This window comes from Photinus pyralis, unplaced genomic scaffold (assembly GCF_008802855.1).
Source record: "Photinus pyralis isolate 1611_PpyrPB1 unplaced genomic scaffold, Ppyr1.3 Ppyr1.4_LG3b, whole genome shotgun sequence".
Taxonomy (NCBI): Eukaryota; Metazoa; Arthropoda; class Insecta; order Coleoptera; family Lampyridae; genus Photinus; species Photinus pyralis.
This window is the reverse complement of record NW_022170510.1, coordinates 11104366-11127111: the sequence shown is the minus strand read 5'-3', so window position 1 is coordinate 11127111 and position 22746 is coordinate 11104366. Positions and strand designations below refer to the sequence as shown.

The window sequence follows — 22746 nt, the reverse complement described above, 5'->3', positions numbered from 1 at the left end:
CAGTCATAAAAAATATATTAATCGATTTTTTAACAAATCCTATACATATAATATTGTCGTGTCTGGGCATTTTTTTGAAAAAAAAATTACTTGATTTACGAAAATAAAAATAAAACTGGAATATATCAAGTTACAAATTTACTCTGTATATTATCACTAAAATCCTAAAAATATAAAATGTCTTGAGTTCACTATATATTTTTGATAAAATGCCTACACGAGTTTTACGTTATGTATTATGAACGATAACACTTTATTTAAGATGGTTGGAGCCGACAACTAAACGGAGTTTGGACACATATTCGCATCCACTACAAAATACTGTGCATTTCAGAGCAACGTCATTATAATGTGATCTGTAGCGAACGATGGATTGCCATACTACCTATTGCGTACACCATTGCCAAAGCATAGAGCACTGCAGAAAATTGACCGCTCTGAGTTGTACAATACATTGGCAATACGCAACCCGGAAGTGATTCCCCCTCAGTTATTACAAGTTGTGAACCCACAAGAACTCATCCAAGCTTTCACCCAGGCCCTAAATCAGCAAAATTTTTCCTCTAGAGCTGCATCAACCCCAATTCACATCCAAGCAGTCACGTCTCTTCCGCTTCCAAGGCTTGCCTCAGCGGATAACGACAATTCCTCAGTTTAGGGATTGGAAGCTCCGCTGGAAAGGCTTTAGATGCGAATGCCTGAGCTTTTGATCAACCCGTTGCGCAGGGGCGAGGTTTTAGAAAATAAAAATAAAAAACGATACTCCATACATAATTTTTTTACATTAGTCTTGGTGTATTTTTTCTGTTTTTCATTAATAAATTAAGTTTAAATACATATTTTCCTCTTCCCCCTTTATTCCTCTTGTCGTTGTAAATTATCTACACTAAAGATACGCAAGTTTTGGTATCCATTACTTTTTACTTCTTTTTCACACGTATTAATTAACAAATTACGTTTGTTATAATGAATTTTTTGAATGCCATACTTTCTAAAAAAACTAGAACCGAAGACCGAAAAAGATGCGCAGAACCGAACCGTTATTTTTTTTAGAACCATGACCCAACCGTGACCGTTATAAATATTTTCGTACGCAATATCACTACTACCTATTATACATGCATACATAATAAATATGCAGGAGACCATAATTACTTGTTATCAAAGGTATTGTCATTTTAGCACATTTATTTTGACAAAAATTATCCACAAGCCTAAATAGTGAAAAAAATATATAATTTAGCACATTTTGCGACCACGCATAAAGTGGCGCCCTCACTGGGCTATAGCTTTTATAACCCGGGGCCTGATTCCCCCCACGAGGTTTATTTCCAGTCTTTGGTATGCTCTTCATTCAGATTAGTAAGTTCCTCCAAAAAAACAACACTCCTCATAGGGTACAACCTCCGAAAATGTCACACTTCGATGAAAGTTTGAACTGGTTGCTTGATAGATAGTTTCCACAAGTAATTTTTTGGCGTCCTTAACATATCCCACTAACCCATATAGAGTTCTACTTATTAAGAAAAGACCCACAGTCGTAAAATCTCCTTCCTTTCTCTTAAATGTCATTAACTGGAGCACAGAGTCCCAATCTGAACCCCTGCGAAGAAAGAGTTTTTTTCGAAAAGTCGTAATGCATAGTCAAAATATCAAAAGAACGCCATTTTGCTTCTGCTAGCGGAATGAATAAGGAAGGATACACGGGATTGTGTGGGAATAGGAAGGCGAGGGATTTATAAGGCGATTGGACTCGTCACCTCCCCTGCCCATTGATCGGCTTTTATACGATCTCCGAACCCACAAGAGTTGTTAAATCTATTATTTAAAAATATCGAAAATTGAATTAAAAATTACGCTAAAACTAGACCTAAATAATGGTGCGTCTTAAACAGAGTGAGATTTCATTTACTTTCGCCCTCTAACAACGTACATCCAGGAACACTGTAAGTTCAAATCTTATATAAGGCACGAAAATCTATATCTGATGATCTGGCCTCATTTTTCCGCAAATGAATCCTCAAGGATTTTAACTTTAATTTAATGTCGATTTCATGCTGTTTATAAGGGACCGTTTTTGTTTTATGAACATCAATTTGTATTAAAATCGTTTGATGAAGTTCCACTTTGGGACCATTGGTGTACAGTACTCAAAGATAAAAATTAGTTTAATTTAATCCAAATTGAAATTGCGCATTTCCCAATGAAGAGTTAAAAGTAGAGATTTTCAAGTCAATTTTCTCATTTGCAATAGGTAATAAGGAATATTCTTCCAGAAATGTCGTCCAGTAATAAAATGGAGCAGTAATATGCGCGTTTTAATGTCCTAGCCACTGGTCACATTCAATCAATAGATAGTTAATAATGACCTTTGTAAGAGGAATTCGTTTCCCTATGTGTTTCGGTTTATTATTCCACGACCGTTGCTGGTTTTATCGCAAACAGCCCTAAGCCTCCGTATCTCCCAACACGGCTACACGCTGAAATTGTTATTTTGCTATATTGGGTTTACCAAATCATTTCAATTTCTAGACGCCCTAAATGGTAAATTATCATCGTTTATGATCTTAATTGAATAGGTACCATTTTTCTGGTCTTTTCTATACTCATCATTGAATAAAAACCACATTTTATTCAATGATACTCATTCAATTTATAATGAGATAACCGATTTAGAACAGCTCGCACTTTCTGTGAAATTCCATGACAACCATAGCTACGCTAGTGCTACGTACGTTGCCTACATCGCAAATAGCGAGCAAGTTTAATTTTTGTACATGAATAAAGCATTATAAATTGGGTCAAAGCTGGAAATAATGCCGTCGCCCGTCAGATCAATTAAACAAAGCATAACGGTAACGACATTCAAATTTAAGGGGGATAGATAACGTTCAGTATTCCGCTTTGTTTCTGAAGGGATGGACCACTTATCGATATTTCTGACACTCAGGTGATTGTATTGTTAGGGAAAGGGGTTAGTCTTAGTTTCTATTTATGAATAGATTCCATTCCTCTTGTGGAATATAATAAAATGTATGAGCGTCGTGAAGGAGAAGATACTTTGTAAGTGACTCACCACCCTTGAATACTTATTCTCCCTACTTTTTGCATTTGTAGGGGTTTCCCCGAATCTTTTCTATTTATAGGGTATTTTACATGTAAGGGGAGATTTCTTCTAACTAAGCTGCAGTAGTCCGAAATATTTACCATCTCATTTCTGATATACGCATTTTACGAATCCCGTGCCTATATCAAGATTTTCAATGGCAATTCGATGTACCTATGCCTTTTAAATCGGATTTATTTTACATATGTATTGGACTACAAATTTAAATTTCTACGGTAGATGCGGAGGCGTTGAAAGAGCTGGATTGAGAATGTCTAATCTAGATGACTGACAAGCGTCATCTGAGATTGGATTATAATGCATCAGAAAGAAAGAATTGAGGAATTTTGCGTTTGCATGGCAAAATCCGCAAGTTTCTTTATTCCTATTCTGTCAAACAGGTCACGCTGATTCTAAGGTAGCAGCACCCGTCTTGTTCAACGAACAACCCTTACGTTCGCTTGAGAGTAGGGTTGTCACATCTTCAATAATTCAACGCAGTTGTTAGATGCGCAGACTAAACCCAACAATTACTGACTTCTTAATTTGATACCCAGGAAAAACCCAAGTCTTTACTTAACTTATGTCTACCTGAAACGACATTTGTATTGGGCTATTTTAATATTTTCTTTGGAGTTTTTCTCTCTTTCTGGTGTACGTGTAGTAGTTGCCTTACTCCATCGACTACGCTGTATCTAACGAATTTACAATTACAATAGTGATTTACGCCGTTAAGTATGTATTAGATATAACACAGCATTATTTTAACATGTATGTTTCTTTTAGAGCTTTATCTTTTCTCCTCTTTCTCTTCTCCTCTTTTCGTTACTTTCAAGAATTTTAAATGTGACCAGTACAATTACGCAACAAACAATAAGAATCATCGTCTAACACATAACTTTTCCAAAGTCTTTATTACACAACAAAAAATAGGGGTTATATACCTACGTCATTCACACTTCTCTTTAAGTAACTTTCTATCACGGCTATCAGTATAATTATGCTAAATTGCTTAAATTGTCCCCTATTAACACATTTCAAACATTTAATTTGTGAACAGTGTAGTTGCGCTACTCGCGATAAGTAAAACATAAAGCGGGCTATTCACAATTCACCTTGAAAGATGTTACGTGTACTCTGTGCGATTAGGTATGCAACAAATAGTAAAAAAGTTTAAATCACCATTTATTAAAGTACGGTACATCGAAGAATAGTTATTGTTTAAATTGTGGTCAGTGTAATTATGTCACGAATAGTATAAGGCTGTTTTAAAGCATAATCAACTTAAGGGAATGTCGGCGAGTTGTTGTACAGTTGTGCGAGTGCGCTAGAAATTGAAAGATAAATTGTGATCTTTATTTGTTATTAGAAAATTAAGTTAATTGCGTGTTGAAGTTAATTCAAGACAGCAATTGAACATATAAGACAAATACCATACCGAATCTACAAGAATAGAATTCCATGAGCTGTCACATCTAGCTAGGTACAGAATCAAAACAAACAGCTTTGACAGCCACCTGGTATAATAATGAAGGCTATGCCTCTAATTGACATCTCAAATTAATTCGTTGATCAAAAATCAACACTCATTTGCACGCGAAAGCGATAACGAAATTAATTAAGAATTTTGTTATAAGCTCTCGAATTTGATAACGTTTTAATTCGATGAAAAAAAATGTCATCAGGAGTCTCGCCTATTAAAATTAATTGGACGTAATTGAAACATTACGTTACGCAAGGCCAATAAAGAATTTAAATGGAATCAAAGAAAACGCTCGTCAAAATCTACTAAATTATACTTGAAGGGCTGTACCGTTTGCCAAATTTGATTGTTTTCTAATACAGAAAATGGATTGTGCGGCGCTTTTAAATTGGTTGAGACAAAATAGGATGCGGAAGACTTCCAAATACATTTTGTGCGTTTCAATATGATGTTCATAATTAATTAATTGTCTGGACCCCATTGTGAGTTTTAAGTTGGCAGCCCTCGCTGTAGAGGTAAACAACTTTCCGTACTCGGAGAGAAATTTTTGTGTATCCTCTTTGTTAACAAAAGAGAGCTGTAGGTGGGCTCTAAATCAATTATAACATTTCTAAACAATTTCGTACGGATATATTGTTTATAACCAAACAAAATGTTACTTTTTGTTGAAATCCACAAATAATTGGAGCTTTAGGAAACCATATCGTATCTAACAAAAGACGGGTCGTAATAATAACATTTCGTATATATAAGGGTACAAAGTATTCACGCTTTTAAACGAATTGGCCATAACTTCATTTCCTATACATACATTCAGGTTTAAATTTATTTTTCTTGCGTAGAAACCGAACGGCAGCCTATTGTAACCTTCCAAATATTGATAAATAATTCTTCTGTTTCCGACAGCCATAGATATGACTGCATGTAAAGTCATTTTTCGAGAGAAATTCCCGTTATGTGACGGTTTTGTCCGTCTGTCTGTCAGTTCCTCGTTTAAAAATAATTGATCATAGATTAATAACCAATTTTATTAATTAATTAATTGATTAATAAATTATTTAGATAAAATATAGACCACCGTTTATTGAAAATTTCTGATTTTCTGCGTAAGGACAAAATGTAATAATATTCTTTGCTAAGGGTTAACTTTAGTGAAAATATGTTAACTACATATTTGTAGAAAATTTTCTTCTCTTTCATTTTGCTCACCATATATTTTGCCCAAAATCGTCCTGAAGCCTTCATTTTCATGCCTACTTTCTATCAGGAAATTTGAGTTTCCATGACAGAGGCAGCGCAGACTAATAATATAATAATAATAATAATAACAGTCTTTATTTAAATCAACTAGAATCTGTAAATACATTAAAGAAACATAAACCTGATAGACATAATCATGGTCCGGTTGATGTATTGTTCCATTGTTTTTAAACGTGTTGTGCGATGTAGAATGGGATCAAAGAGAATCTTTTTTAACACGTTTTTATTGGTTCTATTGCGGCTATCGATTTCAACCTCGTAGGGTCATCATCAGGCCGAGCTATAATATATTGTTTAACGATACAATTACAATGTGTTGATGTCTTACCGTCATTACTATGAAATAGTACATGCCTCATCATTTCATAGTAATGACGGTAAGACATCACCACATTGTAATTGTATCGTTAAACAATATATTATAGCTCGGCCTGATGATGACCCTACGAGGTTGAAATCGATAGCCGCAATAGAACCAATAAAAACGTGTTAAAAAAGATTCTCTTTGATCCCATTCTACATAATCATGGTCGTAATGACCGTCTGAAGGACTTGCTGATTTTGAAGCTTATAAAATGACTATGAAAGAAAACAATACTTGATTTTAATTATTAAACTTAAATATATCTAGTGCTATAACCAATAAAAAAGTTAATTAAACACTAACAAAAATACCGATCAAGGAAGGAAAAACAAAACTTTTAATAATTAAATTCATAAACCAATGAATATATCTATACTTCCAAGCTGACCTACAAAAATTCACTAACCCTATGTAATCTTTCCCATTCAAATATACTATAACTTCGGTTAGTGTCAGCACTTCTTTATTTAAATACCTCTTACGAAATTCTTTTAACATGGGGCACACCCCTACAAAATGAAGTACATCTTCCTCTTGATTGCCATTGCATAATGAACAAAACTTTATTTCCTTATAATTATATTTATTTAAATATAGTAACTCCCCCCTAACTTTCAATAACCAACTAATATAATTCCCATCAAACTTAGAATATAAAATTTTATTTATTTGGTCTAGTTCTTTATATAGTGGATGCCTTGTACTGTTAACTGCTTTCACCCTGTATTGTTCCCTGATATCAACTTTAAGTGCATTTAATATGGTATTTAGTTCTACCTCCCCATTTAACAAATCATCCACGTTGAGCCCGTACTTAAGGCATAAATTGCTCCATTCGCCGTACCAAAACAATTTCCTTTTAATGATCTCTTGTCCTAATATCTTGGGGTACCGTGTGGCTGGCAATTTTTTGTGACACCGTTTGATATAATTGAAATGTAAGTAGAGTGTGTATAGGTAGGTTGGGTAAAGATCAGTTTCCAAGTATATAAGGTAATCCGGGGTATTCCTTGGTAGATTGAAACACTTTTTAAAAAAGAATTTAAATGGCATCTCTACTGAGTCGTAGCTTAAGAAGCCCCAGACCTGTGCTGCATAACAGATAATCGAACGACATGTCGCATTGAATATATTTAGCTTTGATTGGAAAGGTATTCTTTTATTGAGAATCAATTGACTGAACGAATTTAATGCAAACTTTGCACATTCCATTTTCTCTTTTAGGTGGACATTCATCGACAGTTTCGAAGTAAGTGTAACTCCTAGATACTTATATTTATTAACAACCTCTATCTCTTCGTTTTTATAAACCCATCTCTCTCCTTTGCTTCTCCGTCCGCCGTTACTAAATACTACAATTTTTGATTTCGCCAGGTTTACCTCTAGATTCCAAGTATCACAATATCTCTCAAATTCATTTATCCTTTTTTGTAAGCTATGTGGATCCGTAGCCAAAATAACCAAATCGTCCGCATACGCCAACAGTTTAATAACAGTGGCGTTTATTTTAATACCTCCTTTCAGATAATCTTCTATATCATTCATGAACAGAGAAAATAATACAGGACTTAATATGCATCCTTGTTTCACACCCATAGTGGTTTCAAATTGCTCTGTTAAACCATTATGACACCAAATTGCTGCCGAGGTACTTTTATATATACTTCTAACAGCGTTGACCATTTTGCTAGACATACCTATATTGCTAAGTTTGTAAAATAGTGCGAACCGGTCTATTCTATCAAAGGCAGCGGATAAGTCCACGAAGAATGCAAACACCTTGTGTCTTTTCCTACTCAACTGGATCTTAATTAGGCTCATCAAATTGTTTATATTATCAATTGTGGAATAAGATTTTCTAAAGCCGGCTTGAAACTCTTGAAGTATATTTTCTTCATTCGTCCACGTCGTGATTCTATCCAAGAGTAAGCCCGTAAATATTTTACCAACAGTATTTCCAAATGAAATCCCTCTATAATTTTTTGGGTCAGTCAGCTCTCCTTTCTTGTGGATTGGGAATATTATCGATTTTTGAAATATATTTGGTATCATACCAGATGAGTAAATCTTATTAAAGGACACTAGCAAAGCTTCTAAAAATTTATCCGAACAATTTTTAAAAAACTCGTATGGGATTCTGTCTTGTCCCGGTGCTTTATTGTCTTTCGCTCGCTTTAAGACCTCTTGTAACTCATTTATTTGGAAAGGCGCATCAAGGAAATCGTTTTTAATGCAGGGTTCGGCGTGAGCTATTCGGCATGCATTGAGCTTTGGGTTTAACAAGTTCTGAAAGTGATTTCTCCATTCTATTGGATCAATAGATTTGTCAAAATTAAGCATTGTATTTTTGAAGTGGCGAACTATGCCCCAGAAATCTTTCGCGTCCTTAACATCCTCGAACTTTGCAATCACATTTTCATAGTACTTCCCCTTTTTAGCATTACATAGTATTTTGTATTTATTCCTAGCCTGGTGATAATATTCTTTAATGGTGTTGGAATTAGTTTTTCTAAAAAGATTCAGGGAATTGTACACCTGCTGCCGTTTTTTTTACATTCGTAGTCAAACCAGTGCTGCCTAAAGTGATTCTTTGGCTTGTAAATCATATTAAATTTACTTGCTGTATCGCTAATAACCTTTACTAATTGTTCCGTATTTGGTGGATAATTTGTGGGATAGCGTGCAAGCAAGTTGTCTAATTCTTTAATATATTTAACTGTCATACTTGTATTCCATTTTAATTTAGGGAGGAGGGGTAACAGATCATTACATTTATCTGTGGTCATTGAATACTTAATAGCTATTGGTAAATGATCCGAAAAGTATTGCTCGCATACTCGGAAACTTTGAATGTATGGTAGCAGATCAAAAGAGACCGTGCAAAGATCAATTACCGAACACCCGGTTGTCCCTAGGTAAGTATATTCCCCTGATAAGTCACCTACGCTTCTTCCATTTAGAACTACTAGATGGAAATCCTCGAATAGAGATAAAATCTGCTTTCCGTTAGTATTAAGTACACTATCTTTGGATTGTCTGCTACTCTCAATATTAACACCTTTTGCTATAGCTTGGGGTATATTTTGTAACGTACTAATGCGACTATTGAAGTCGCCCATCAGTATAAATTTCAAATCTGGATACTCGCCTAGTAATACAGACAACGTATTGTAATCTGTTTTCCAATTATTACAGTTTAAGTAAATTGGTACAATATATATGATATCTATCAATTTCACTAATTCACCTAGATCGCTTCCCATTGTTATTTGCAATTATTTATAATACAGCAACTTTAAATATTATTTATTTATTTGTATGGATAGATGTTTACGAATGTTTATCTTATCAACAAAAGAGCGCACGTATTCAGGTAAGCCGATTCAATTTATATTAACACGCACTCTAAGCGCTAATTACACCTTTACTACCTCACTGATTATCCAAATAAGCACTTCACCGTAGCACCCGCACTAGTATTTTTTCATCTTTTGAATTTCAATAGTAAAATTGCGGTTTAAGTCACTTTAAACTAGTTTAATTCACGCAGCGCAAAAATTACGTATTTCTCCTTGCACTTCAACCAAACAAGCGCAGACTACATTTCCTGCGGCACCGTCACTTTATCAGCCGCATTTGTGACATTTGTTAATGTCTATAATGACTTAATTGGTAGCTATCCATCTTATAACGACTCAAAACGGGGTGATATTGACTAAGTGGATTGATAAAGACACTAAACCTTCCCCATACTTCTTTTAATTATTTCAGGTATTAGATTCAAGGCATTAGGTGACAGCGACTATAGTTTCGACCCGAAGGTCATTATCAAGCTGAAATATTAATTAATAATTAATTTGAAACAATGACTAACCTTAGGTGACCTACCTTAAGTTTAAGAGAACATATAAAGGTGGTTGAAAATTACATTTTAAAATGGTACATTTGGTTATCAATATGCTGTAAAACATGTGTTAAAAACGAGTCTAGAATATAGTTATACTTACGGGAAAAAATTACTAATTAGAACATGGGAACAATAACAATATTAACAATCTAAAAAACTTTTTGTCCTCACATATTATAAAACAATTGTTTAAATTAAAGAAATTAGAGGAGACGAGATGGACACAGCCATCTTGACAAGCAAAGTGAAATGTGCTATCTAAATACGACAGGTTAAGTAACTGAAGGGAAGGGGCAAAAGCGGGAAACTTGAAAAATTTGACAATTAAAAAGGAAAAAAGGGCCGGATTGGTTATGGGACGAAAAAAGAAGAAAGGTGAAAAGAATGTAACTTAGCTTACATTAGGCTATTGTTTTTAGAAAATATTTAAATTTAATGGGCCAAAATACCCTGTCTCTACTGAAGGTAGTCGTCGGGACTCACGGACTGAATAGAAGCCCAAAAGTAACAACCCTGAACTGCTGAAGGCAGAAAAAGGGCAACGTAAACTTAAACTAAAAACGAAGGGCTGACAAGCGTATCGGGGTCGGAAACTACTTGGTGAGAAAAAGCTAATTTTTATTTAAGTGAAGGATTTCATTAAGGGAGTGTTGAGGATTCGTCCTATAGTGGAGGTAAATCTCTTTCATTTCAAAAAAGCCCAATTTGAGACTTTTGTTACAAACATGCAAAATTTGAAGTCCTCTTTAGAAAACGAGTGGCCTGAACTAAGGATGTGGTGAGCGAAGGAAGAACTGGGATGAGGTTGAACAGAGCTTATGTTGTTATTCTTAATGGCAGTGATGTGTTCAGAGAACCGAATTTTAAAAGAACGACCAGTTTGTCCAATGTAACAAGCTGGGCAATCTGAACAAACCAGTTTATAAACTCCAGACTTGGATAAAGGAGGTATTAGGTCTTTGGTTTTGACTAAGATAGAACTTAAGTTGTTCTTGACAGAGAAGGAAATGGAAACTTTGAGGGGACGGAAGAGACGGGCTATTATTTCTGATATGGGACCAATGTACTGTAAGGAGAAATATTTGGAAGGGGAATCAGGGGTCTGAGAGAGGGTGGTACGTCTGGATAGGAAGTCTTTCAACATCATCTTACGGTGTAAATTATTGATCAATTGGAACGGGTAATTATTCGCACTAGCGATTTGAAAAATGATGTCTAGTTCTTTCAAGTAAAGAGGTTCGGAAAGGTCAAGGGAAAGGAGTCTGTGAAAGAAAAATCTGAAGGAAGCAAGTTTGTGTGAGAGAGGATGACGGAGTGATATGGTATAACGGTCAGTGGTGGTAGGTTTTCGATAGATGCCGATTTCCACCCTCGAAGTGCCTCTACTCAATGACAGGTCCAAGAAATTAATAGACTTATTAGACTCAATTTCTAGAGTAAATTTGATATTGGGGTGAAGAGAATTTAAAATTTCAAAGCACTGATTAAGCTCAGACCTGTCACCCCCAAAGACCACAAGAATGTCATCAATATATCTTTTGTAGAAACGGAAATGGGTTTTAATTTCACTAAATTGGAATAGTGTGGATTCCAAGTGGTTCAGAAAAATTTCAGCTAACAAAGGGGATAAGTTGCTACCCATAGGTAAACCAGTGGTTTGATGATATTGTTAATTGTTAAACGAGAAATAGTTTTGTTCTGAACACAATTGGAGGGATCTAGAGAGGAAAGTGCAGGTAAGGTCTGGGAGTTGAGGGAGGGAGAGAAGTTCGTCAATAATCTTTAAACAATCGTTAAAAGGGATGCTAGGGAAGAGGTTGACAATGTCGAACGAAACAAGGATGTCGGACTCGGTGATCGGAAAATTCTTAAGCTCATTAACGAGGGTGAGGGAATTCTTGACTGAGTTGGGAAAATGGACTTCAAAGTTATTTCTAAGAATCGTGTTAAGCCAGCTGGTGATCTTGGAAACTGGGGTGTTGGTAAATGATACAATGGGTCTCATAGGGTAGCCTGGTTTGTGTATTTTAGGGAGAGCGTATAATCTAGGAAAGGAAGGGTTCATATTTGTAAGACGGAGATGAGAAATGTGGAACTGATCTAAAAGAAGGGATTTGTTTTCAAAAACGAAGTCAATAACGAGGTTTTCCAGAAAAAAGTCAGAAAATTCCTTTTTGAAAACAAATCCCTTCATTGGTCCCATATCAGAAATAATAGCCCGTCTCTTCCGTCCCCTCAAAGTTTCCATTTCCTTCTCTGTCAAGAACAACTTAAGTTCTATCTTAGTCAAAACCAAAGACCTAATACCTCCTTTATCCAAGTCTGGAGTTTATAAACTGGTTTGTTCAGATTGCCCAGCTTGTTACATTGGACAAACTGGTCGTTCTTTTAAAATTCGGTTCTCTGAACACATCACTGCCATTAAGAATAACAACATAAGCTCTGTTCAACCTCATCCCAGTTCTTCCTTCGCTCACCACATCCTTAGTTCAGGCCACTCGTTTTCTAAAGAGGACTTCAAATTTTGCATGTTTGTAACAAAAGTCTCAAATTGGGCTTTTTTGAAATGAAAGAGATTTACCTCCACTATAGGACGAATCCTCAACACTCCCTTAATGAAATCCTTCACTTAAATAAAAATTTGCTTTTTCTTACCAAGTAGTTTCCGACCCCGATACGCTTGTCAGCCCTTCGTTTTTAGTTTAAGTTTACGTTGCCCTTTTTCTGCCTTCAGCAGATCAGGGTTGTTACTTTTGGGCTTCTATTCAGTCCGCGAGTCCCGACGACTACCTTCAGTAGAGACAGGGTATTTTGGCCCATTAAATTTAAATATTTTCTAAAAACAATAGCCTAATGTAAGCTAAGTTACATTCTTTTCACCTTTCTTCTTTTTTCGTCCCATAACCAATCCGGCCCTTTTTTCCTTTTTAATTGTCAAATTTTTCAAGTTTCCCGCTTTTGCCCCTTCCCTTCAGTTACTTAACCTGTCGTATTTAGATAGCACATTTCACTTTGCTTGTCAAGATGGCTGTGTCCATCTCGTCTCCTCTAATTTCTTTAATTTAAACAATTGTTTTATAATATGTGAGGACAAAAAGTTTTTTAAATTGTTAATATTGTTATTGTTCCCATGTTCTAATTAGTAATTTTTTCCCGTAAGTATAACTATATTCTAGACTCGTTTTTAACACATGTTTTACAGCATATTATAACCAAATGTACCATTTTTAAAATGTAATTTTCAACCACCTTTATATGTTCTCTTAAACTTAAGGTAGGTCACCTAAGGTTAGTCATTGTTTCAAATTATAATATTTCAGCTTGATAATGACCTTCGGGTCGAAACTACAGTCGCTGTCACCTAATGCCTTTAATCTAATACCTGAAATAATTAAAAGAAGTATGGGGAAGGTTTAGTGTCTTTATCAATCCACTTAGTCTATAATGACTCCTGTCATCACTGACAGATTGGCATTAATTAAAATTTTTATATACTAATTGAAATGTTATATTAAAAACCGATCTCGCGTAAAATTTAATACAAAACTCGTCAGTAAAATGACATTACTTGACTCTAAAATTAAAGTACTCGGCCCCATAGGGCCTCGCACTTCAATATTTCCTCCCCAGTAATGTGTTATTTTCCTGACTTTTATGTAAATAACTATTTTCGAAAAATCCACAGTTTTGGAGATATCTGTGAAAAACCGTGTTTGGTGGATATCTTGATCAGATGGCGACACCGGCGACATGTTTCGAATAGTGCATTTTATGAATTTTATTTCTACGCATCCAAACTTACAAAATTTTAAAAATGCCTGAGTTATTTGCAGGTAAAAATCCTCAATGACTGGCCTATTAACTGCACATCTAAAAATCAAAATAATTTCCAAATGGTACGTTTTGCTGGCAAACTTTTTAGGGCACAAACCAATCCACCTAGCCTCGAAATTTGGTCTTCATGGACCCGCCAAGATAGAAATATTCTGTAGCAAAAACTCACCCCAGGAGAAACTACCCACTACCCAGGTGAAAATAAAATGTAAATTACCACTTATTAATCTCACTTCTCAAGATTTGGATTATAAGCGATCAGGAGCTCTTAGGTTCGAAAATGGACAACAAGAAGTGGGACCTAGCGTGGATCACAATACCGAGAGTTACAAAGGTCTGCAGAGAATTCGTCAACTGCCGCTTTGCGAGAAAGTGTCACGGTTCCGTGCAGTGCCGAATTTAGTTCATGGACCGCCGGGGGCTAAGTCATAGCTAAATCTTCTTCTAATACTTCATTTAATTTTTGTCGTTTCCAAAATGCACCTCCTTCTTTTCCGCTCATTTTTTAGAAACTTTAGAAACGCCAGCAACCGGAAACGGAAGGTATACATGTATGGTACCACTTTTAAGGGTCTTTTCATGACCCATAAAATTGTAGTGAGGATAAAATTGTAAAAATTCAAGTTTCTGAGAAAAATGGCAAAATGTCAATTTTTAGGGGCGACCCTTCGAAGTGGTAACCCTTCGGAAATTGTTTGTTATGGGTCTCGGGAAGCTTCATACAAAATTTGGTGCTTCTATCTGGCTGGTAAATATAATCTAAGAAAGCGACCTCACTACGTTGAGTATCGTTTCCTTTGACCCGAATGGGAAAAAATATTTAGTTGTGCAATGCGTAATTCAATAACATTTATAAGGATATTATTCAAATTCTATAAATAAAGAAACGCTTAGAGACGAATATCAGTGTCTCTCTGTACTAATTGGGTACAACATCCATTATAATCTATGTGATTTATTATTGATTCAAATACGTTCCTCGGACTAGCCGCGCTTTCTCAACATGTTCCATTTCTTGCTAGTGGTTCTGTACGCAAGGGGTAGGTAGTTACAAATTCTTACAATTAATACACATTGCGTCTATTTCCGCAAGGAGTTGTAGCGGAAGATGGGCCACTTGTCCAGACCTCCTTAGGACCAATAAGAGGATTCTATAAGTCATCATTTCATGGTCGTAAATTTTCGGCATTTGAGGGAATTCCGTATGCAAAACCCCCAGTCGGCGATTTACGATTTGAGGTACGTTTTTGGTGCATCCATAAAATATAAAATTTCTCTTTGAAAAACAGCCGCCTCAAGATGCGTCGCCTTGGAATGGTGTATTAAACGCAAATAAACAGTACATGTGCACGCAATTTGGAAGTGTAATTTTGGCCTTCGAGAGCACCATAGGTATATATGGGTTCAATATTTGTTTGAGATTTTTTTATATTAGTTGGCTACAGGCACTGAGGATTGTCTGTACTTAAATGTCTACGTACCAAAAACACAAATTTCGACTGATGACAATTACGACGTAATAGTTAATATTCATGGAGGATCGTTTATGTTTGGGTCCGGTATTACATACGCAGGTCCCCGTCCGATAATGGACCGCGAAATAATTTATGTGAATATAAATTATCGCCTAGGTATTCTGGGTAGGTTTCAAATCTGACCCCTGTTCAGCAGTATACTATAACCTACTTCAGGGTTTTTAAGCACCGAAGATAATGTTCTACCTGGAAATATCGGATTGAAGGACCAGCAACACGCGCTTAAATGGATACAAACGCATATAAAGCAATTTGGTGGTAATCCAAAATCAGTAACGCTCATGGGGGCGTCATCTGGTGGAGCTTCGGTCCACTTGCATTATTTCTCCCCGAAATCTAAAGGTTTGTTCCATAGAGGTATATCTCAAAGTGGAACTGCTCTGATGTCATGGGCCATTCAGGACGGTGCCGCGCAGAAAGCTAGAAAGCTGGCAAAGATTTTGAACTGCGAAGATTCGAATACACAAACTTTCATTAAATGCCTCAAAGACATACCCGCAGACAAACTCGTGGATCAAACAAAATGGTTTTTCCACGTTGCACGATTCCCATTTGCGCCCTTTGGACCCGTTGTAGAAGTAGAGTCGGAGTCCTCTTTTCTAACAAAACACCCGTACATGCAGTTGGAAGAGGGCGAGGTGAACGATGTCCCTTGGTTAACTTGGGTTACAAAGGACGAAGGAAATTTAGGATCTATTAGTAATGTTCAGCGTATTAGTATCATATTAAAAATGATCATTTCTAGTTCTAAACATAAATGTAACTAATGAAGTGGAAACACACTGGGATGCATGGGCTGAACATTTATTTGATTATGAACACGTGGTCTTGGAAACGAAAAAGCATGACGTGTCTGAAGGGATTAAATCGTTTTATCTCCAAAATGAACAAACGCCTAAACATAACAGCGGTTTATTTCATAAGGTAGCTACCAATTCTACAGCGAAATTGTCCACGCCAGATAATTTTTAGGCCTTTGGTGATAGATTAAGTAATGTCGGCTTTGAAACTGCAGTTCAAATGCAGGCGAATGTTACAAATTCATCGGTTTATGCAGGAATTTACGGTTACAATGCCAGTGTGACTCTCGGCACTTTTTTTGGGATAGTCTTGGAAGGCAGGTGCATCATTAGATTCAGAAACTATTAAATAATAATGAAGACATTCGTAGGGACCACTCATGGTGAAGAAAATTTGATTTTACATGGTATAGAGGCAATTCAATCAATGTTTCCACACATACAATTTTCCAAAAACGACGTTTTAATGAAGGATACGTTATTTGACTTTTTTACATCATTTGCAAGCAACGGGTGAGTCCACAACTAGTATAATTCCAATCACTAAGTAGATCCTTTCAGCAAACCACAATGCAGGGGAGTAGAGTGGAAGCCGTTAACCTCTAAGAGTTATCAATATTTACTTATTAACGATATTGACAATATTAGTATGTCAGAAATACCCGAATTAAGCCCAAAGGGATTTTGGGAGAGTTTGAATTTACGGGAAAACAAACGATTTTCAGAAAAACTATCAACTTTATAGGTTTTTGCTTACACTTGTTAATTTCTTAGGTCGCATACACATAAATAAGTTATTCATTAATAAACTTATTGAAATTTTTCATAAACGTGACGGTATTAAAACAGTGCAGCTTTTCTTGTTAAAACCTAGTTCTAGTTTTATGTTTGTTTATTAATAAACTATGGTCACTAGGTATTTGGTTAAAAGAAAGACAACTAATTCTACAAATTCACCCCGTCACACAGAAGTAGAATTTGTCAAGTGAGCTTTTTTCGAATATTTGAAGTGGAACTGTAACATAATCACCTACAATCTGTAAAGAATCAATTTGTTAAAATCCAAGAAAGTAGAATGAAATTACCAATTGAAACATTATATACATATACAGTTCCAATTAAATATCTTCATAAATAAAAAAGTTAGCATTGCATATGGGTTAATCCAAATTTTTGACACTGCACATGCCCAAAACCAAAAGCATCTGTATGCGCGGAATCATTGGACCAAGCCCTTTCAAATGAGCCCCATATCGCCCAAATCGGTTCAGCGATGTAGAAGGAGTAGGTACGTGTGACAGACGGACGGGCGGACGGCAAATAAATAAAAATAAGTGGAACAGTACAATTCTAACCATTTGGACCACCAAGTACTTGAAAACTACATATAAACGAAAATACGCTAAATTCCAAATAATACGAGGACCACAGCAACAAACTGGCATTTGACTTTGTTTCTTCTTCAAAATGAATTTTTTTTCTAATAGCTCTCGTCGAATTCAAACTTTCAGCAAATCTTCTTCGATCTCTGTCAACTTAGTCAATTCCTTAATAAAATTTGTCAACGAAACTTGTTATTAACGACAATAGGGTGGAATTTTTTTACTGCGTTTACGTGGGTCTTTTTTGTCAGGGTGTAAAAAAACTGAATCACTAAAATAAGAACTGCAAGTTTCCGATTATCATTACTTTAGTCGGTGACCGTATGTGTAGCCCTTTAATTCAAATCCGTAAAGTTACTAGTCATAAATAAGGCAATAGAAAATGGAGTCGACTATTTGGAAAGCAGTGGTGCGGAATGCGAATTCACCGTTAAAGCATCAATTGGAAGGGAGGCATTTCAAAACTGATATCAGAATACTCCCAATGTAGTGTGCTTAATTCAATGGGCATATCTAGTACGAAGTCAATGAAAAATTACCTTAAAAAGGGAAGAATTCCGTGGTATATTTGACAATTTTAAGAAGTATATACAGTCTGTTTCATATTAAGTCGGCCCTATTGCTAACTTTCCTAGTAGCGGAGTTAGAAGGACGGTTAGATCACCAAAATTGTGTATTTTTTATTACTGAATCTAAATCTTAATTTAAAAAACCAAATTAACATGCAGTCTTCAGATAATTACATAAATGTGACTTTTTTATATGGAACACCCTGTATATTGTTGCATTATATGGCAATTACGTACAAAACTTCTTAATGCACCATACCAAAAACACTTCAAATAACCAAGAACTTTGAATTATTTTCATGTCCTGCGGGACATAATGTACAGGGTGACCCATATAAAAAGTTAAAGTTACATTCTTGTTATTACCTAAAAAATGTTGTTTTGTTTTTTGAATTACAGATTTGAATTCATTTTACTTTTTCAGTTGCTAAAACGTTCGTTATAATAGTACAGCAATATCAATAATTTACAGTGCGTTTTCCAACCAATTATTAATTATAAGAATAATATATCTCTTACGGTTTAACTCATCTTGTATATGATTTTTAGGAAATGAACTTTACAAACGACCAGATGTCCCTACATTTTAACCCGCAAATAATTCGTTTTACTTAAAACATTATACCTAAATTTCACAAAGTACAAACTTGATCAAGTTTGAAGAAGAATTGCGCAATTACAAACAATTCCAACAGGAAAAACGACACTAACATTCAAATACAATAAACCAACTTTGTGACTATTCATAAATAATCCCTCAGATTAGACTTAAATATTGTCATATACAGGATGTGTCGTCATTATTTTCGATGTTTAGACCGAAATAACTTCTACATCACTATGCTTACAAGCTGTATATTCATCCAAAGGCTTTCATGCAGAAATGGCGTTTCTTAATTTTCTCATAAATTTTCACCCTGCACCATAAAAATCCATCTCAGTTCCATTAACTAGCTAATTATCGCACTGGCAGTATAAAGCGGATTTTTTCTCGTAAGTCTCTAGACATTTCTATTCATTTCAAAAGGTATATTATCTAAAACTCTCTACCTTCATAGATTCATAAGGAGTATGTCGAGAAAATTTAAAGCTGTAACGCGAAAGATTAGTTGCTCATTCCCATGATACCGTTTAAAATTGTTCGAGACATTTTTAAGAGGGTTAGGTGAGGTTTCGGTTAAAGTTTAAATTTATTCTAGATTATGTAATTTTAAGGCTCCGAATTTAACAATTACATGTCGCCCCTCTAATGGAGTTTAGTTATTAACGGAAACGTGCATTATGATTAGTGTAAACCAACGGCGTAGTTTCCGGAAAGTTCAAATAATTTTAACGTCGCTGTCAAAATATTCCTGTGGGAGCTTGTGACATGATAATTTTAAGTTTTAATCCTATTGCATTGGTGATGTCCAAAAATTAATCATTTCATGACTGGTTGGCAGTATGCATCCTAAAGTGGGGGGTACCAAGCGTCAAATCCGGTAGTTCTGATTTTTTGTGGGATTGCTTATGTTGTTAACGCGTCGCCACTCGTGCCACAAGATATTACAATAGGTCACATTGTAACACTTGTCTTTCAATATACATATACATCTACTTTCAAAGCGTATTCATTAGTTATTTTCGACAAACTGGTCCTTCAGGGTTAAAATCGTCAAAATCTGAAAAGAAAACGAAAATTCCTTGGTTTTTAGTATATTTGACTATGTTGCGTTCGCCGCTCGAGGTCGAAAACTTGAATTATACATTGGGTTAACAACATAAGCAATCCCACAAAAAATCAGAACTACCGGATTTGACGCATGGTCTGATGTATATAGTTACTGGACTACACATTCTATAAGAAAATTTTTTTTCCGGGTCGATCTAAAACAATTTTTTTTTCGGGGCTCAAAAAAAAGCAGTACATACCTAACCTTCCTTTTTTACCAAAAACCGACTGCACCAAAATTTCTCGGGAAAACACTTTTTCTTATTAATTTTGGGGCGTAGAATCCAAAACAAAAATTTTATACAGGATGAGAAATTATTGCAAAAATAAGTTTTCATTGAAGCCTAGAATTTCGTTAAGTGTTTTTCCCGGGTTTAATATTGATTGGGTAACAATTTCCCGTTTTTCAAGAAAATTAAGTTTTTGACTTTTGTCACAAACATGTAAAATTTCAAAATCTGATTTAGGGTTAAAGGAATGACCGGTGTCCAATATGTGGGAAGCAAAAGAAGTTTTGGTTGAAGAGGAAGTATATTGTTGGTTTTGATGCAGGATAGGTGTTCATGGAATCTGGTGGAGAATTTTCTCCCAGTTCGGCCTATATACATATAGAAGGATTGACAGGACGGACAAATAAGTTTGTAAATGCCACGTTTTTCGGTGAGGGGGATGGGATCTTTTATGTGGGACAGAAAGGATTTAACATGGTTGTCAGCTTTGAAGATTATGTTTATATTGTGTTTTTTTGAAGCGTAGAATTCAAAACAATTCGTACTTTTTCGATCGGACTTCTCAATCAAAAGTTATAGACTGGAAACCAATTTTGAAAGAAAATTCAAAGGGCTGTAACTTTTGAACTAGTAGCCCGATCTTGGAACTGTTTGAAATTATGGATTCTACAGGCCACATTCTATAAGAAAAAATTTTTTCCGGGTCGATCTGAGACAATTTTTTTTGAGGGCCTCAAAAAAAGGCAGTGTTTATTTAACCTTCCTTTTTTACCAAAAATCGACTGCACCAAAATTTCTCGGGAAAACACTTTTTCTTATTAATTTTGGTGCGTAGAATCTAAAACAATTCGTACTTTTTCGATCGGACTTCTCAATCAAGTTATGGACTAGAAACTAATTTCGAAAGACAATTCAAAGGACTGTAACTTTTGAACTAGTAGCCCAATCTCGGAACTGTTTGAAATTATGGATTCTACAGGCCACATTCTACAAGAAAAATTTTTTTCCGGGTCGATCTGAGACAATTTTTTTTCGGGGTTTAGAAAAAAAGCAGTGTATAACCTTCATTTTTTACCAAAAATCGACTACACCAAAATTTCTCGGGAAAACACTTGTTGTTATTAATTTTGGTGCGTAGAATCCAAAACAATTCGTACTTTTTCGATTAAACTTCTCAATCAAAAGTTATAGACTAGAATACTAGAAATAGAAACCAATTTCGAAAGAAAATTCAAAGGGCTGTAACTTTTGAACTAGTAGTCCAATCTTCAAACTGTTTGAAATTATGGATTCTGCAGGCCACATTCTATAAGGAAATGTTTTTTTCCGGTCGTTCTGAGACAATTTTTTTTGCGGTCTCAAAAAATAAGGCAGTGTACAACCTTCCTTTTTTTCCAAAAATCGACTGCAGCAAAATTTCTCGGGAAAACACTTTTTCATATTAATTTTGGTGCGTAGAATCCAAAACAATTCGTACTTTTTCGATCGGACTTCTCAATCAAGTTATGGACTAGAAACCAATTTCGAAAGAAAATTCAAAGGGCTGTAACTTTTGAACTAGTAGCCCAATCTTGGAACTGTTTGAAATTATGGATTCTACAGGCATATAAGCTTTGAAAACAAAATATTTTCATGCCTACTTTATGCCAGGAAATTTTCGTTTCCATGACAGTGGCAATAACACTCTTCCTGACTACTTTCCCTGCCACCTATCATTTTACCAGCCTCCTGCGAAAACTAACACAACATCAATAATAGTTATTTATTTCATAATGTCTAGTAATTGCCGCTTTTTCAGACTCATTTGAGGCATCTGAGCTTGGTCAGCGAACTCTGAGTATCAAGACAGTCTTCGGAGGCTAAGATTGGGCGCTGGAGTACACTCCAGAATGTTAATACTTAGGACAACAGTTTAGCCTCTTGGAAATCTCACATTCCGATGGGATGGAGCATGGAGAATGGAATGAGGAATGAGAAGTATAAAGCACGTAGCGAGATAATGATGATTTCTTCACCATCTATAACCAATTTTGCAGACATTTTGTCTACGAAATTCGTACGTTTATTCCATAAAGTGTGTTATGAGCTTCATCAGAGGAAACTATGTTTACTTTTCTTTTTTTACTTTCGGCAATTTGTCAAAAATTAGGGCAATCAGTGAGGCGTAGCTGTACAACCATTAAAATTTCTGCGGCTCCTGTAACAGAATATACCACTTTCCCTAACACTTTTAAATTGATACGCTCACGTTATTGAAATTATATTATTATAGGAGTCTTTTTATAGTCATTAATTTGCTCTCGCCCATATTATATGAATTGCCATAACTGCTTACAACATTTCCGAGGTGGAAAATGGATTTCACCAGGTAATTAAATTTTCCCTTTTAAAAACTTATAGGTAGGTATCTCAAATTGGAATTGGAGGAGAAAGCGTGGTTCGAAAACCACTTATGAAATTAGATTTTACTTTATAGATCGTCTAAATTTTTCAGGGATACTTTTTCAAATTTTATAGAGATCTGATTTTTCTTACTGCGTGCTGGCCTCTTCTGCCAATTTTGTT

At 35.3% G+C, this 22746-nt stretch overlaps 1 protein-coding gene across 2 annotated transcripts; it reads left to right on the top strand.

Annotated features, from left to right (window-relative positions):
- The first annotated feature begins 14840 nt into the window (after positions 1-14840).
- Positions 14841-17204, top strand: LOC116167223 (venom carboxylesterase-6-like). Of its 2 annotated transcripts, none has more exons than XR_004144484.1 (9): positions 14841-14994; positions 15048-15193; positions 15244-15346; positions 15400-15594; positions 15646-16188; positions 16235-16413; positions 16462-16610; positions 16661-16802; positions 16851-16884. XR_004144484.1 is itself a non-coding variant. In XM_031482497.1 (9 exons), the coding sequence occupies exons 1-9, from the start codon at positions 14958-14960 to the stop codon at positions 17032-17034; spliced, it is 1674 nt and encodes a 557-aa protein (XP_031338357.1). In that variant the 5' UTR covers positions 14841-14957; the 3' UTR covers positions 17035-17204. The 2 variants fall into 2 exon arrangements, 1 of the variants encoding a protein (XP_031338357.1); XM_031482497.1 differs by having other exon boundaries at positions 16462-16606; positions 16851-17204.
- Positions 17205-22746: the final 5542 nt, after the last annotated feature.

What these genes read in the sequence shown, in the direction of transcription:
- LOC116167223 (XM_031482497.1), top strand. Translation starts at nt 14,958, where the DNA reads ATGTTCCATTTCTTGCTAGTGGTTCTGTACGCAAGGG. An exon ending in AGTGGTTCTGTACGCAAGGG is followed by an intron (nt 14,995 to 15,047) that starts GTAGGTAGTTAC and finishes TATTTCCGCAAG; the next exon opens with GAGTTGTAGCGGAAGATGGG. An exon ending in ACATCATTTGCAAGCAACGG is followed by an intron (nt 16,803 to 16,850) that starts GTGAGTCCACAA and finishes AGATCCTTTCAG; the next exon opens with CAAACCACAATGCAGGGGAG.